We start from the raw sequence: 13,863 nt of genomic DNA, 5'->3' as shown, positions 1-13,863 counted from the left end.
AATTGAGCTAACAAGCCAACTGGAAACCGGTCTATGAATTGGGTATAAAGTAAAGTCAAGTATATGTGTTTTCAAATTGGGAAAACCTTGTGTCAATATTGGTTGAAAACAAAGGTAATTGATTAATTTACCTTACTGGACCAAAAATGTTTCAATGCTGGACTCACGCCTTAAGACCAGCGCTTATTTGTTATTGGTAGGTCCAAAATTACCGACCAATTGCCTAAATTTAAATAAATTTTTCTTTTTGGATGTTTTTCAGATATCATTGGCTAACTTCCACCTGGTTAAGATGTCACTTTTTTACCTATGTATTTTCTACCCTTCTTTAACTTCATTCGCTTGCAGTTTATCACTTTCCTTTATTGGAATAGTAATTAAGATCTCCGTGCTCAAGTTACCAAATGTTTCCAGCTTTTGCATGATTTAGTTCTGGTGTCTCCAGATTCACCTTAAAAGGAAATATCTCAGTCAGAAAACAACTGGTTTCCTTGGTTTCCCATCCTGATATCACAGAAAACTTTCCACTTGAATATTCTCTTCGCATATCTTTTTTTTTTCCTCTAATTGCTGCTTCCTGTTCTTTGTTATCGCACAAGTGAAAATACAAAATATACCACCGACAGATATTGGCTACGTAAGTGATTAGAAAAAAGGCTATAAAACGGAAAAGTATGAAAATGCACGGTCATTCAAGGCTACTGTTCCTCAGTGAAGGCGAGGCCGATCTTTGACGAGGAAAATGGCTGTTGTACGGTTGTGTATTTTAGCGCTGTTTGTGGCTTCCACAAAAAGTAGCAGTATGTATAACATGTATTCCAACATGATCATGCTCGATACCAAAGGAAATTACAATGTTTCCTACAACTACAATGAGTCTACGGACACACTGGAGTTTATGGTGCAAGTAAGAACCACAGGTTGGGTTGGTTTCGGTATTGCTGAAGTAGCACCAAATAATATGAGTAACTATGATGTGGCAATAGGAGGAGTGAAAGATGACGGAACAAGCTATCTGCAGGTAGGTCGGAATAACAAAACTTTAAACTATCTAAAAATAAAAGAAAAAACCGCGAGTTCGATATAACATTTTATGGCACGCATGTTACGTTTTTTGTCTGATTTCTTTTATAATCCCTTTAACGATAGGATTGCGAAAATGTTTAAAACTATAGTAAAAAATTTAAATTACAAAGTTTGGTAAGGATACGGATTCCAGTCTCTTTATTTAGAGAGAAACGACATGTTTATTGTTTATAGAAAACAGCTTAGACCATTTGAGTATTAGTATACTCAAATATTGTTGTTTGACAAATTTCGTCTTTTATCAATAGTGTTTAATCCTATTTTTATTTTTTAGCTTCAGCTTCGTTTTTTTTCCACATTCGGTTGAAGATAAATTAAAGCCGGGTATACAAGGTTTTAAAAAAATATTTTTTTTGTCAGTAGAAAAATTAAGATAAAACTCTATCATTGCGTGTGTCGAATGACGTAACTTATTCAAATTACCATGATTCGGTAAAATCGCCTCAGGCATTGAATATTCATTAGATTACAAGAAGTTTCATATCCGAATAAAGCCGCTAGGTAATTGCACTTAATTTTTGCCGATCGTTCAAACATCATCGAATTAACTGTGCAGTCTTGTTGAATGTCAGAAACGTAAGGAGAACCGTTTTGGCATTCAGAGCCTGTTTTAGCGCTTTATCTGAGATTCACAAACGTTCCTGCGGGAACAAATAGTTAGCGAAGAAACGAAGAATATCAGTGATGTGAGAGATATCTCTTTCTGGCACATTATCCTGCACGCTCGAAAGACTTTGGAATGTCGTCAAAACCTTCAATCGTTATTTAATTGTATTTTGAAATGACTGATGATTTCCGAGATATTTTTGGCCACCATCTTCATCACATATATCCTACTTGTTATTATAATGTTTGGAGCATTACCATGACAACCTTCAAAATGCTTACGCTGAGTCATCACACAACTGCAATTACAAAACAAACGACAAAGCCGTGCATATGTAGAGTGGGCTGTCATGTAGATTCAACTTTGGCTGGCAAAGAGAAAAACGATTAATAAAATAAACCTTCATTGCTTGTTATCTCGCTTAATAGTAGTTACCTAATGTCCTCAGAACACGAAAATTTGAACTTGGCTTGGAAATTTCATTAAAACAAGTGTAACGCATGTTTACTTCCCATGAGAAAAGATTTTCGCATGAAACTCCAACATTTTTAATGATGGATTTGTTAAATCCGTAAACAATGCATGACTTTAAGAATCGTGTCTTCGCCTAGAAGGGACTGAAATTTTAATTAAAATAACCCCTGAGGGTTGTGACGTCAAAAAGTCGTATTATAGATATTCTCTTGATAAGCATACCGTATTTTTAGTTTCATACAAAAAAACATGAGCAAGGAGTTTTATTGATACCCTTCCTCGATTGCTGGATTTTTATTGGCAATCATCTACGTAATTTTCAGTTCAGTTAATTTATAGTTTTCAGAGTTTTTAATCCCTGTTTATCACTTTACATTGAACATAGAGTAAAACTAATTTGAAGCTGGGAGCTCAAGCTGTGTTTTCCAATTACACCTGTTGTAAATGGACAAGAAAATTCGTGTAATGCTCAACAACTCATGATCTGTGCCAAAAGCGTTTCGATCACCTTAACCAGGTGACAGCATTATTCAATTATCGTTCTTTAGTAAAAAATGTTTTGAAGAAAGCGATCCGTCTAACTACAGCTATCTGCATTTTATTTTCATTTTTTTGTTATATTACAAAGCTTTGAAGCTTTAGAGGTTCTTCGGCGTATCACTGATGTCCTCTGGTTTTGCTTGAGGTCAGATAACAAATTGATGAAATATGAAACAAGTCAGTGTGCGTTACCTGTGGATGACAAAACAAAGTGCATAGAAAACAACTGCAGATAAATTGAGGCCGCAAAAATAATCCAAGCATAGAAGGACTGAAGTTTAACTCGTACACCGTGCTTCCTAGGCCTAAATACCCGCATACAGTTGTGGCACAACCTTTAAAATTTCGTCAATTTAATGTGTGGGTGCACTATAGTTTTTTTTCTTAATTACTCAAATGTGTATCGAGAAAACCGTTTTTAAGGTTCATCCTCTACTAAGCGATCATTTTCAAAGTTCTAATCCCATTTAATTTGTATGAATTACACTCCTTTCAGCGGTCACAGTAACCCCTTTGAAGGAAGGATAAATTAAATTGATAAAAGAAACGAGCAATAGAACTTGTCAATCGAAATTAAAAGTTTCCTCGAGTGACGTTACTCCCGGATTCTGCTAAACATAGAATAAGCCGTCGTGCTGAAGCTCAGTATTATCGAGTCATACATGACGCAGAGAAGTTGAGGCATGAAATGCGGAGTTGTTTCTACCGACATGAAAAACTCAACTCAACTTGCAAGAGACCGTTAGGAAAGAATTGCTATGTTATATAAAAAACAAATTAATTTGCTACATTTCGGTGATAGAGGTGTTTACATTAAGCTGGATAAATTAAAAATGGCGCTTTCTCTCTGTAAACGGAGCAAGAGTTTCAGATCTCATCAGAGAAAGGATGAAAAGAAAATTTTTGTTTTCGATACGAATTATAGAGTAAATGGTAGATCTAAACGCAGAAACAAAGTTGCATTAGATTTTTTTTTAATTCATCTATTAGGAACAAGGCATGATCTGTTATAATTCTCAAACCAAGAGATAAATCTGTATTCGATAGCCTCACCATTTACAAATGATATGGACAATATGAGGGGCTAAGTGGGAATACTTCGTACTATTTGATTTTGTTACCTTTGCCCTCTACATAATTTAAATTTGAAGATATTTGTCAGCTAATTACAGTGTTAGAGCTACTTCAGAGTACTTTAAAAAGAACTCGATGTGAGTAAAATGATACTTATCCTAACTGAGATTTTCAAGTTTTATAAAAGAAATGTAAAATGGCTTCCGTGTTCACATAGCCTGATGTAAACACGCGGGAGGTTGGGAGAACATGAGATAAGCGTAGGAAACCACGACGCGAAGCGAATTGTAAATTTTCTTATAAGTAAGTAACTTTTGGTTAATTTTTCCTGCCCTGGGTTTATCTTGATTTTCTAATTCCAAGCTGGAATTTCATCAGAGAAATCCAACACCAGAGAGAATTTTTACCTCAATGTCCAGAAAATAAATGTACAACAGTTACGATTTTAAGTAAGTAACGTATTCCTTTCAATTAATTTCTTCCAGGACTATCTGACAGTTGGCCGGAAATTACCACAACTAGATACTCAGCAAGATTGGATGCTCATGAACGCTACGGAGGAAAATAACATTACAACGATAAAGTTTTACCGCATGAGAAACACCACTGATCTACAAAATGATACCGCTATTCCGGTACGATTGTTCGTTACGATGTTCCTCAAAAAAGTTAAAATGGTGTTAACTGTTAGCTAAACGACCAAAGTTTATCTCCTTTCCATAAAAGCGTTAAAAGAACGCTATCATTGCTGGTTTTTTTCATGAAATATGTTTCTTGATATTGTTTCCAATTTGTTCCATGTACCAAAAACGTGCCAAAAAAGTTTGTAGAAAAGCAGGAACAAGGGTGTGGGTAGCTTAGCGAAACAACAAGGTTCCGACCCGCTATCTTGAAAGTGCAGAACATTATCATGACGCCAATCGAAATCCTCATAACATTCAACACTATCTAATACCCTGATCTTGATCAGCAATAAAATATATTTCCAGTATTTCTTTTATTCTTTCATTGGCTATTCTTTGACCACTTTCAGAAAGGAATGCCAATTTATATCGTGTGGGCATATCATCCTATGAGCGACGAGCTTAAACACCATGGAAATGACTATAGAGGGGTTTACAGTGTCACACTCATCCCGGCTATCGCTCCAACGCCGACAATGATGATGGTACCATCCACAGCTGTAGTCCAGCCAGTGCTACATTCCGACCTTATCATGCTTGATAGCAAAGGAAATTACAATGTTTCCTATTATTATAACGCAAACTCAGACAAATTGGAGTTTATGGTGCAAGTGAGAACCACAGGTTGGGTTGGTTTCGGTGTTGCCGAAGTAGCTCCAAATAATATGAGTTACTATGATGTGGCAATAGGAGGAGTGAGAGATGACGGAACAAGCTATCTGCAGGTACGTAAGAATTGGCAAATTTGTATCCAGCAAAATTGCAGGTACTCATCATGACAAAACTTGACGTAGGTCCGACCATTTGAAATTTTATTGCGATGACTGCATTGAAGTGATAACACGCTTTGCCTCGATTTCTTCCAGGACTATCTTACAGTTGGCCGCACGCTACCCCGACTAGATACCCAACAAGATTGGATGCTCATGAACGCGAGTGAAGCGAACAATGTGACGACGTTGAAATTTTACCGCATGCGAAACACCACTGACCTTCAAAATGATACCGCTATTCCGGTAAGAGTCTAACTGACTTTAAATCACCTCTGAAAATTGTGTCGTTCATGGTCGTGAAAGGAAGTGTAAAAGAACACTGTCATAACCCTTTATTAAAGTACTTGAAGATCCTATCTTTTCATGTTACTCAAGGTTTGCTGACGACAGTGTCTCCGGGTCCCAATGTACCAAAGACATGGTACAAACACTGAAAAGTGATGAAAGGGAAGGGTATGGGTAGATATGGCCCGTATTTTCACCTTTCGTGATATCACTATAAAGGGGACAACAACACTTCAAAAAGAATCCTGCCTACGTCGTGGGCGTAAAGTTTCTAGTATTGTTAATCAATTGACCCAAATAAAACTACCTGATGATACCCTGGTTTCTGCAGCACAAATTGATTGTGAATATTGTTACTCCTCTTACTCAAACCCCGATTTGTCAAATCCCCTCAACATTCCTGATGCGACCCTACCCCTTTGGCGGTATCCGCTCTGATAGTCGATGGGCTTAACGCAACGACCGATCGGTCTCCAACGCAGACCTCTCGACTCGCCAGCCAGCGTATTTAACACTAACCGACCGCTTTTCCCTCGTTCTCGTTGATGTTCCATATGTCAGACACCTTTTTGAAATCGAACGAGTGCCAAAGATTTTCCGTTTATTCATGGTTATTAAGCCAAAATAGAGATTATTCATTCTTAATCTCGCTGCAATGCTTCATAACTCAACACAACGCAAGGAATTTAGATTACATTAGATAATCCTTTTTTACGAAAAATCAATATTTCCATCAGTATTTCCTGTGTTACTTTAAAATGATAGCAGCCCGCATGTATGAGTATACATTGGTTTGTATTTATCTCTTCCAGAAAGGAATGCCAATTTATATCGTGTGGGCATATCATCCTATGAGCGACGAGCTTAAACACCATGGAAATGACTATAGAGGGGTTTACAGTGTCACACTTATCCCGGCTATCGCTCCAACGCCGACTATGATGATGGTACCATCCACAGCTGTAGTCCAGCCAGTGCTACATTCCGACCTTATCATTCTTGATGGCAAAGGAAATTACAATGTTTCCTATTATTATAACGCAAACTCAGACAAATTGGAGTTTATGGTGCAAGTAAGAACCACAGGTTGGGTTGGTTTCGGTGTTGCCGAAGTAGCTCCAAATAATATGAGTTACTATGATGTGGCAATAGGAGGAGTGAGAGATAACGGAACAAGCTATCTGCAGGTACGTAAGAATTGGCAAATTTGTATCCAGCAAAATTGCAGGTACTCATCATGACAAAACTTGACGTAGGTCCGACCGATTTAAAATTTTATTGCGATGACTGCATCGAAGTTGTAATACCCTTTGCCTCGATTTCTTCCAGGACTATCTTACAGTTGGCCGCACGCTACCCCGACTAGATACCCAACAAGATTGGATGCTCATGAACGCGAGTGAAGCGAACAATGTGACGACGTTGAAATTTTACCGCATGCGAAACACCACTGACCTTCAAAATGATACCGCTATTCCGGTAAGAGTCTAACTGACTTTAAATCACCTCTGAAAATTGTGTCGTTCATGGTCGTGAAAGGAAGTGTAAAAGAACACTGTCATAACCCTTTATTAAAGTACTTGAAGATCCTATCTTTTCATGTTACTCAAGGTTTGCTGACGACAGTGTCTCCGGGTCCCAATGTACCAAAGACATGGTACAAACACTGAAAAGTGATGAAAGGGAAGGGTATGGGTAGATATGGCCCGTATTTTCACCTTTCGTGATATCACTATAAAGGGGACAACAACACTTCAAAAAGAATCCTGCCTACGTCGTGGGCGTAAAGTTTCTAGTATTGTTAATCAATTGACCCAAATAAAACTACCTGATGATACCCTGGTTTCTGCAGCACAAATTGATTGTGAATATTGTTACTCCTCTTACTCAAACCCCGATTTGTCAAATCCCCTCAACATTCCTGATGCGACCCTACCCCTTTGGCGGTATCCGCTCTGATAGTCGATGGGCTTAACGCAACGACCGATCGGTCTCCAACGCAGACCTCTCGACTCGCCAGCCAGCGTATTTAACACTAACCGACCGCTTTTCCCTCGTTCTCGTTGATGTTCCATATGTCAGACACCTTTTTGAAATCGAACGAGTGCCAAAGATTTTCCGTTTATTCATGGTTATTAAGCCAAAATAGAGATTATTCATTCTTAATCTCGCTGCAATGCTTCATAACTCAACACAACGCAAGGAATTTAGATTACATTAGATAATCCTTTTTTACGAAAAATCAATATTTCCATCAGTATTTCCTGTGTTACTTTAAAATGATAGCAGCCCGCATGTATGAGTATACATTGGTTTGTATTTATCTCTTCCAGAAAGGAATGCCAATTTATATCGTGTGGGCATATCATCCTATGAGCGACGAGCTTAAACACCATGGAAATGACTATAGAGGGGTTTACAGTGTCACACTTATCCCGGCTATCGCTCCAACGCCGACTATGATGATGGTACCATCCACAGCTGTAGTCCAGCCAGTGCTACATTCCGACCTTATCATTCTTGATGGCAAAGGAAATTACAATGTTTCCTATTATTATAACGCAAACTCAGACAAATTGGAGTTTATGGTGCAAGTAAGAACCACAGGTTGGGTTGGTTTCGGTGTTGCCGAAGTAGCTCCAAATAATATGAGTTACTATGATGTGGCAATAGGAGGAGTGAGAGATAACGGAACAAGCTATCTGCAGGTACGTAAGAATTGGCAAATTTGTATCCAGCAAAATTGCAGGTACTCATCATGACAAAACTTGACGTAGGTCCGACCGATTTAAAATTTTATTGCGATGACTGCATCGAAGTTGTAATACCCTTTGCCTCGATTTCTTCCAGGACTATCTTACAGTTGGCCGCACGCTACCCCGACTAGATACCCAACAAGATTGGATGCTCATGAACGCGAGTGAAGCGAACAATGTGACGACGTTGAAATTTTACCGCATGCGAAACACCACTGACCTTCAAAATGATACCGCTATTCCGGTAAGAGTCTAACTGACTTTAAATCACCTCTGAAAATTGTGTCGTTCGTGGTCGTGAAAGGAAGTGTAAAAGAACGCTGTCATGTTCCTTCATCAAAAATTGCTCGAAGATCCTGTCTTTTCATGCTATTCTAGGTTTGCCAACGATAGTGTCTCCAGGTCTTAATGTACCAACGACATTGTGCAAACACTAAAAAGTGATGTAAGGCGAGGGTATGGGTAGATATGGCCCGTACTTTCACCCTTAGTAATATCTTTATTAGGGGGACAACAACACTCCAATTAAAAAGAATCCCGCCTTCGTCGTGGATGTGAAGGGTCTAGTACTGCTGATCAATTGACTCAAATAAAGCTGCTTGACAATACGATAGTTACTGCGGCACAAATTGATTGTGAATATTGTTACTCCTTCTACTCAAACCTCGATTTGTCAAATCCCCACCCACCCCCCCCCCCAATTTTCTGATGCGATCCTACCTCTTTGATGGTATCCGTTCTGATAATCGATGAGCTTAACGCAACGACCGATCGGTCTTCAACGCAGACCTCTCGATTCGCAGGCCAGGGTATTTAACACTAACCGACCGCTTTTCCCTCGTTCTCGTTGATGCGCCATATTTCAGACCCTTTTGAAATCGAACGAGTGCCAAAGACGTTTCTTCTGTTACTTTAAAATGATAGCAGCCTGCATATATGAGTATACATTGGTTTTCATTTACCTCTTCCAGAAAGGAATGCCAATTTATATCGTGTGGGCATATCATCCTATGAGCGACGAGCTTAAACACCATGGCAATAACTATAGAGGGGTTTACAGCGTCACACTCATCCCAGCTATCGCTCCAACGCCGACAATAATGATGGCAACTGCCTCTATGCCAGTCATGCCTCCGCAACCGAGCTTTCTGAATCTCCAAAATGGAAATTATAAAGTTTCCTGGATTTACAATAGTAGCATGGACACGTTACACTTTACGGTAGAAGTGAGAGCCACGGGATGGATTGCGTTTGGATTTTCTAAATTTCCTAGGGGTATGATGGGGTACGATGTGGCCATTGGAACAGTTAAGAACGGAGTGGGAACCTTGGAGGTTTGTTGGCAGTAGAAAATGAAGAGTTATTTAGTTAAGTACAGAAATTGTCAAACAACAGCTCTAATTGATTTTCATAATGAAAATCAAAGATCCTCATGGAAAGGAAGGAAGGTATACCCTTACATCCGATCTGCTGTGTTGCCTCAGTTCAGTCACTTCTCGTTCTTTTATATATCCATCTAATCGTCTACCTTTTTTCCAGGATTATAAAACAAACGGTCTAAGAAAACCTGACATGGATGCTAAACAAGACTGGAAGTTGACTTACTCTAGTGAAAATGATGGTATAACAAAGTTCCAATTTTATCGCAAGCTTAACACCAACGACGAAATGGATGTTGTTATCCAGGTAATCAGTGGTATCCTCCTAATCCACCAAAAACAAAAGTTAGCTTTCCACCACTACGATGTTAAATATTTTGTAACCTATTAAGAGTTCCCATATGCTAGCTTTATCAAAATTCAATTCCTCTTGCAATTTTTCGTTTGTTACAGAAAGGAATGCCAATTTACATTGTGTGGGCATATTCTGCAACTTCTGATACGCTTGTAGTGCACAGTAGCAGAGGTTATCATAATGAACGAGTGACACTTGTACCAGCTGATATGACTCTGATGATACCGACCCCGACAACAGGTATAACTTTCCTTCATCGCTCGCCACTAACAAATGAATCATAATAAGTCATAATTTAAGAACAGAGAGGATTACGAAATTAGACTCTCTCTCCACAAAGGCCTCATTCCTGAACTTAGACGTTTTTATTTATAAATACAATAATACGAACGTACCCATAGCAATTTAATAATCGTGATGACGATGATAACATTGATAATATCTCAAGAGACAGAGACTTTAATTCCACAAGATCATTTTTTCTCGCCATCTTCAAATCCTTTGATTTTTATCATGAAAACCTTCAGGGGCGTATTTCAGTTTAGTTTCGTAAAGCTAAAACCTACCTGATCACAAACGCCTGTCAAAACAAAGCAACATACCACAAGGAGGCAATAAGGACTTCAAGTAAAAAACAAGCATTCTACGTCTAGTACATGAGAAAGCGAGTGCCCATGTTGCACATCTGTGTGGTTTAAACGTGGAAGATAACTGATAATAACGAGTAAATAGGAATTGTATGTGCTCTATTTGTGGGTGAGAAATCTGGTAGAACTAGATTTAAAGAGGTGATTATCAACCTAAGGAACATTAAATTTACTCGTTCACTCGTTTCAGCTGGCATGACTTCGACGACACCAACCCTGACCAAAGGTATAGTTTTCATAGCATTGCGTTCATAATTTAAGGGTCAATAAGAGGTCAAGAAAAAAGACTCTTTAAGTAAAGGCTTTTTTCCTAAGGTTCTGCGATTCAAACTGAATATAGGAAAAATTGTGAAAAGACAGACAGACAGACGGCAGAACTAATCTACGGGAGAGGAACGAAATATGAAGGAGGAGGTAGATGTACTATCCAAATTATTTAATACTAAATCGTGATTTCAACATATTTTCGTAGGGAAAGGCCAGTTCAGTCATTCCTTCGACAATGGTAATTTTCTTATGCGGTGGACATTTGACGATCAAAATAACAAGTTAACTTTTCATGTGAAAGTTAAAACCACTGGCTGGGTAGGATTTGGTTTTGCCAGGGTCGCACCAACTCAGATGAGAAATTATGACGTAGTCGTTGGCGGATATGACAACGTCGGATATTTAATGGTAAGTCTCCGAGAAATTTGTTATGAAACTTGACTTGCCGGCTCCTTTCTACTAAAGCTTATCTTGATTTCAGCTGCATGAAAAAATTAACAGCTATTCTCATGAGAGGGAATGAATTTTTATGGCAGATAGCCGTAGCGAAGAAGTTTGAAAGTTTGCTGCCACCCATTAATACTTCCGGGACTTTGTCAGGGTACAATTTCTCGCACATGAACACCACTCATTGAATTAACTAAAGCTCGAACTGAAATCTCTCGATCCGGATCTCCCCCACCTTACCCCACCCCACCTCACCCCCTTTTCCATCGCAACTTAGTCCTCAGTCCCCGGATGCCTGGCGAGTCAGAATTACTCAGCTGTGTTTTTATATGCTTTATCATGGCTAATTTACTGGAACGATTGCCGCGTGTAACTGACTGCTGTACTGCGTTTCCTTGCACCATATTTTAACACAGAGGTACCCTCTCCACGTACCCTGCACAGAAAAATTCAACTGTTATACCTACCAGCAGTAAAACACCACATTCCTAAATCTTCTTGTAATGAAAAGTTTAGACGAGAAAAAACCAATTGGACAAAAGATCTCCAGTATGAAAGATCATGATCAGGCAAAAGTGATCACAATATTATTTATAAAAAAAGTCAGCGGTAAGGGCGCCAGTACCAGTACCATAAGATTTATCGAGAAAAACCAAGAGTCTTACAAAAATGTAAATATTGCATAACGATAATAAAATCTTACTTTTGTGTTGTGGTAGTGTAGGAACAGGGCCACGTGGAAAGGATCAGATACAAGTAAAAGGGAAATTATTCTTACTATGCATATTTCATGAACTGTAATCTATAAGACAACGGGTGCTGATGGGAAACCAACAGTCCTCTTTATGCCATCTTTATTACCGATTTCTTTTACACTAATTTTCCTCATTCTCTATAATCAGGACTATTACACTCAAGGACGAGCTCAACCCCAACCTGAAAGCAAAAACGACTATACGTTATTGTCTGCATCAGAAGTAGCTGGATACACTGAGCTAATGTTTGAGAGACTAACTGATACGAGTGATGATCAAGATATAAAGTTCGTGGTAAGTGTTTGTATTTACCCTAAAAGCTCCTCTTCACTAATCTCGCAACCGGATCCTACCGTATAACTATAATTGAAATGTAGGGACCTTACAACCGCTTAGCCGTGGAGGGTCTGGGTACGAGACTTCCCCTCCCTCCCTCCCTTCCTCCCTCCACACAGTAAGCCCTGTGTCTGCGCGGCTAATTGCTCTGAGGCGTTGGGGAAAAAAAAAGAAGTTGGCTGAGCGATTTGTTTATTGAGTTTTCCGTTTTGTTTTCATTCAAGACTAGGAAATAACTTTCAGCTAAAGAAACAAAATAAACTGGTTAAGGAGCCAGAACCTGCTTCTCTATTCTTTAAATTTTGATTATAAGATATGGCTTTGGGCCCGTTTATTTACCGCGACTTTCGAGAAACGGGCCCCAGTCTCAAAAAAATGAGCTGGTGTAGAAATTGGTGTGATTTGGTATGGAATAGGATCAGGATAAAATAGGTTTTTTGGGATCATTTCTGGTTATCTGTTTATTGTTTAATCTGTCAATATTTTCTCTTTTAATCACAGCCTGGTGGTGCGGTACATATCATTTGGGCCTATGGTACTGAGGATGTCACAAGCGCTGACAGCTTTAATGTCCATTCTTCAAAAGGCTACTCTTCGTACCAACTTGTCATCATTCCGACAGCCCCAATCCCTACTCAGCCGGGAGCTGCCTCTTCATTGCATTCCTTCATTTATGTGATTGTTTCTTTAGCAGCAATATTGTTCAATGTTGTAACAATATAATCCAGAGAACTGGCAGAAAAAGTCCATTTTAGACCGCAGTTCTTCGTAATTAGCATGAAGCTGCTTGAAATCCAAGTCTTTTCAGAGTGGTTTTAGTGTTGATCAGCACGATTTGCAGTTTAAGATTAATTGAAGAACTCCTTTTTTTTAACTAAGCGAACTGCAAGAAACCATTGAAACATTTTGATAAATATTTTGGCGTAAAACATAAGACTCAAAATTAGGAGTCCTTAGAGATAAGATTTCATAATAGTAGCGAAAGTCCGACAAGCTTTCAATGGGAAAAAGCTTCTTCGGATTTCTAAACATTGTTTTTAAGGCAACGGCATGTTTCCGTTTTATAATATAGTTATAGAATAGTTTCAAAACTAATTTGGACCAAGTTGTCATATTTAAAAAGGAAGCCATTCATAGCTGTGTGAGGGGAGAAACATTTTTCAAAATCGCAATTATTTGACCCGTCATGATCCTCTGAAGAAATGGCTACAAAAAGGATTTGGAAATAATGGGATAAGAACAGGTTAAGTCAAGGGAAGAAAAAAATTAAACTTAGCTTTGAGCTTCTCTGTTTGGTAATGTAATTTTTTGAGATGCCATACACTTTAGAGAACCTTGATTTATGTGAGAGGTACCACTATCTGGTTGAAAAATTAAATCATCTCTTCGTTGACTTTAG

The 13,863-nt window shown here is 38.6% G+C and overlaps 1 protein-coding gene across 1 annotated transcript; it reads left to right on the top strand.

Moving 5' to 3' along the window:
* Positions 1–641: 641 nt before the first annotated feature.
* Positions 642–13,824, top strand: LOC131787774 (uncharacterized). The gene is made up of 15 exons (XM_059104852.2): positions 642–1,021; positions 4,267–4,416; positions 4,815–5,189; positions 5,331–5,480; positions 6,335–6,709; positions 6,852–7,001; positions 7,856–8,230; positions 8,373–8,522; positions 9,250–9,612; positions 9,818–9,964; positions 10,111–10,252; positions 10,850–10,885; positions 11,132–11,334; positions 12,276–12,422; positions 12,966–13,824. Exons 1-15 carry the CDS (start codon positions 743–745, stop codon positions 13,185–13,187), a joined length of 3,264 nt encoding a protein of 1,087 aa, XP_058960835.2. The 5' UTR covers positions 642–742; the 3' UTR covers positions 13,188–13,824.
* Positions 13,825–13,863: the final 39 nt, after the last annotated feature.

Source organism: Pocillopora verrucosa, chromosome 2, assembly GCF_036669915.1.
Source record: "Pocillopora verrucosa isolate sample1 chromosome 2, ASM3666991v2, whole genome shotgun sequence".
Lineage (NCBI taxonomy): Eukaryota > Metazoa > Cnidaria > Anthozoa > Scleractinia > Pocilloporidae > Pocillopora > Pocillopora verrucosa.
The sequence above is the reverse complement of the archived record's forward strand: the minus strand, read 5'-3'. Positions and strand labels throughout refer to the sequence as shown.

Excerpts from the sequence above, each read along its gene's own strand:
- LOC131787774 (XM_059104852.2), top strand. The coding sequence starts at position 743 with ATGGCTGTTGTACGGTTGTGTATTTTAGCGCTGTTTGTGGCTTCCACA. Across the intron at positions 1,022-4,266 it reads ACGGAACAAGCTATCTGCAG|GACTATCTGACAGTTGGCCG; the intron begins GTAGGTCGGAAT and ends AATTTCTTCCAG. Across the intron at positions 9,965-10,110 it reads AAATGGATGTTGTTATCCAG|AAAGGAATGCCAATTTACAT; the intron begins GTAATCAGTGGT and ends CGTTTGTTACAG.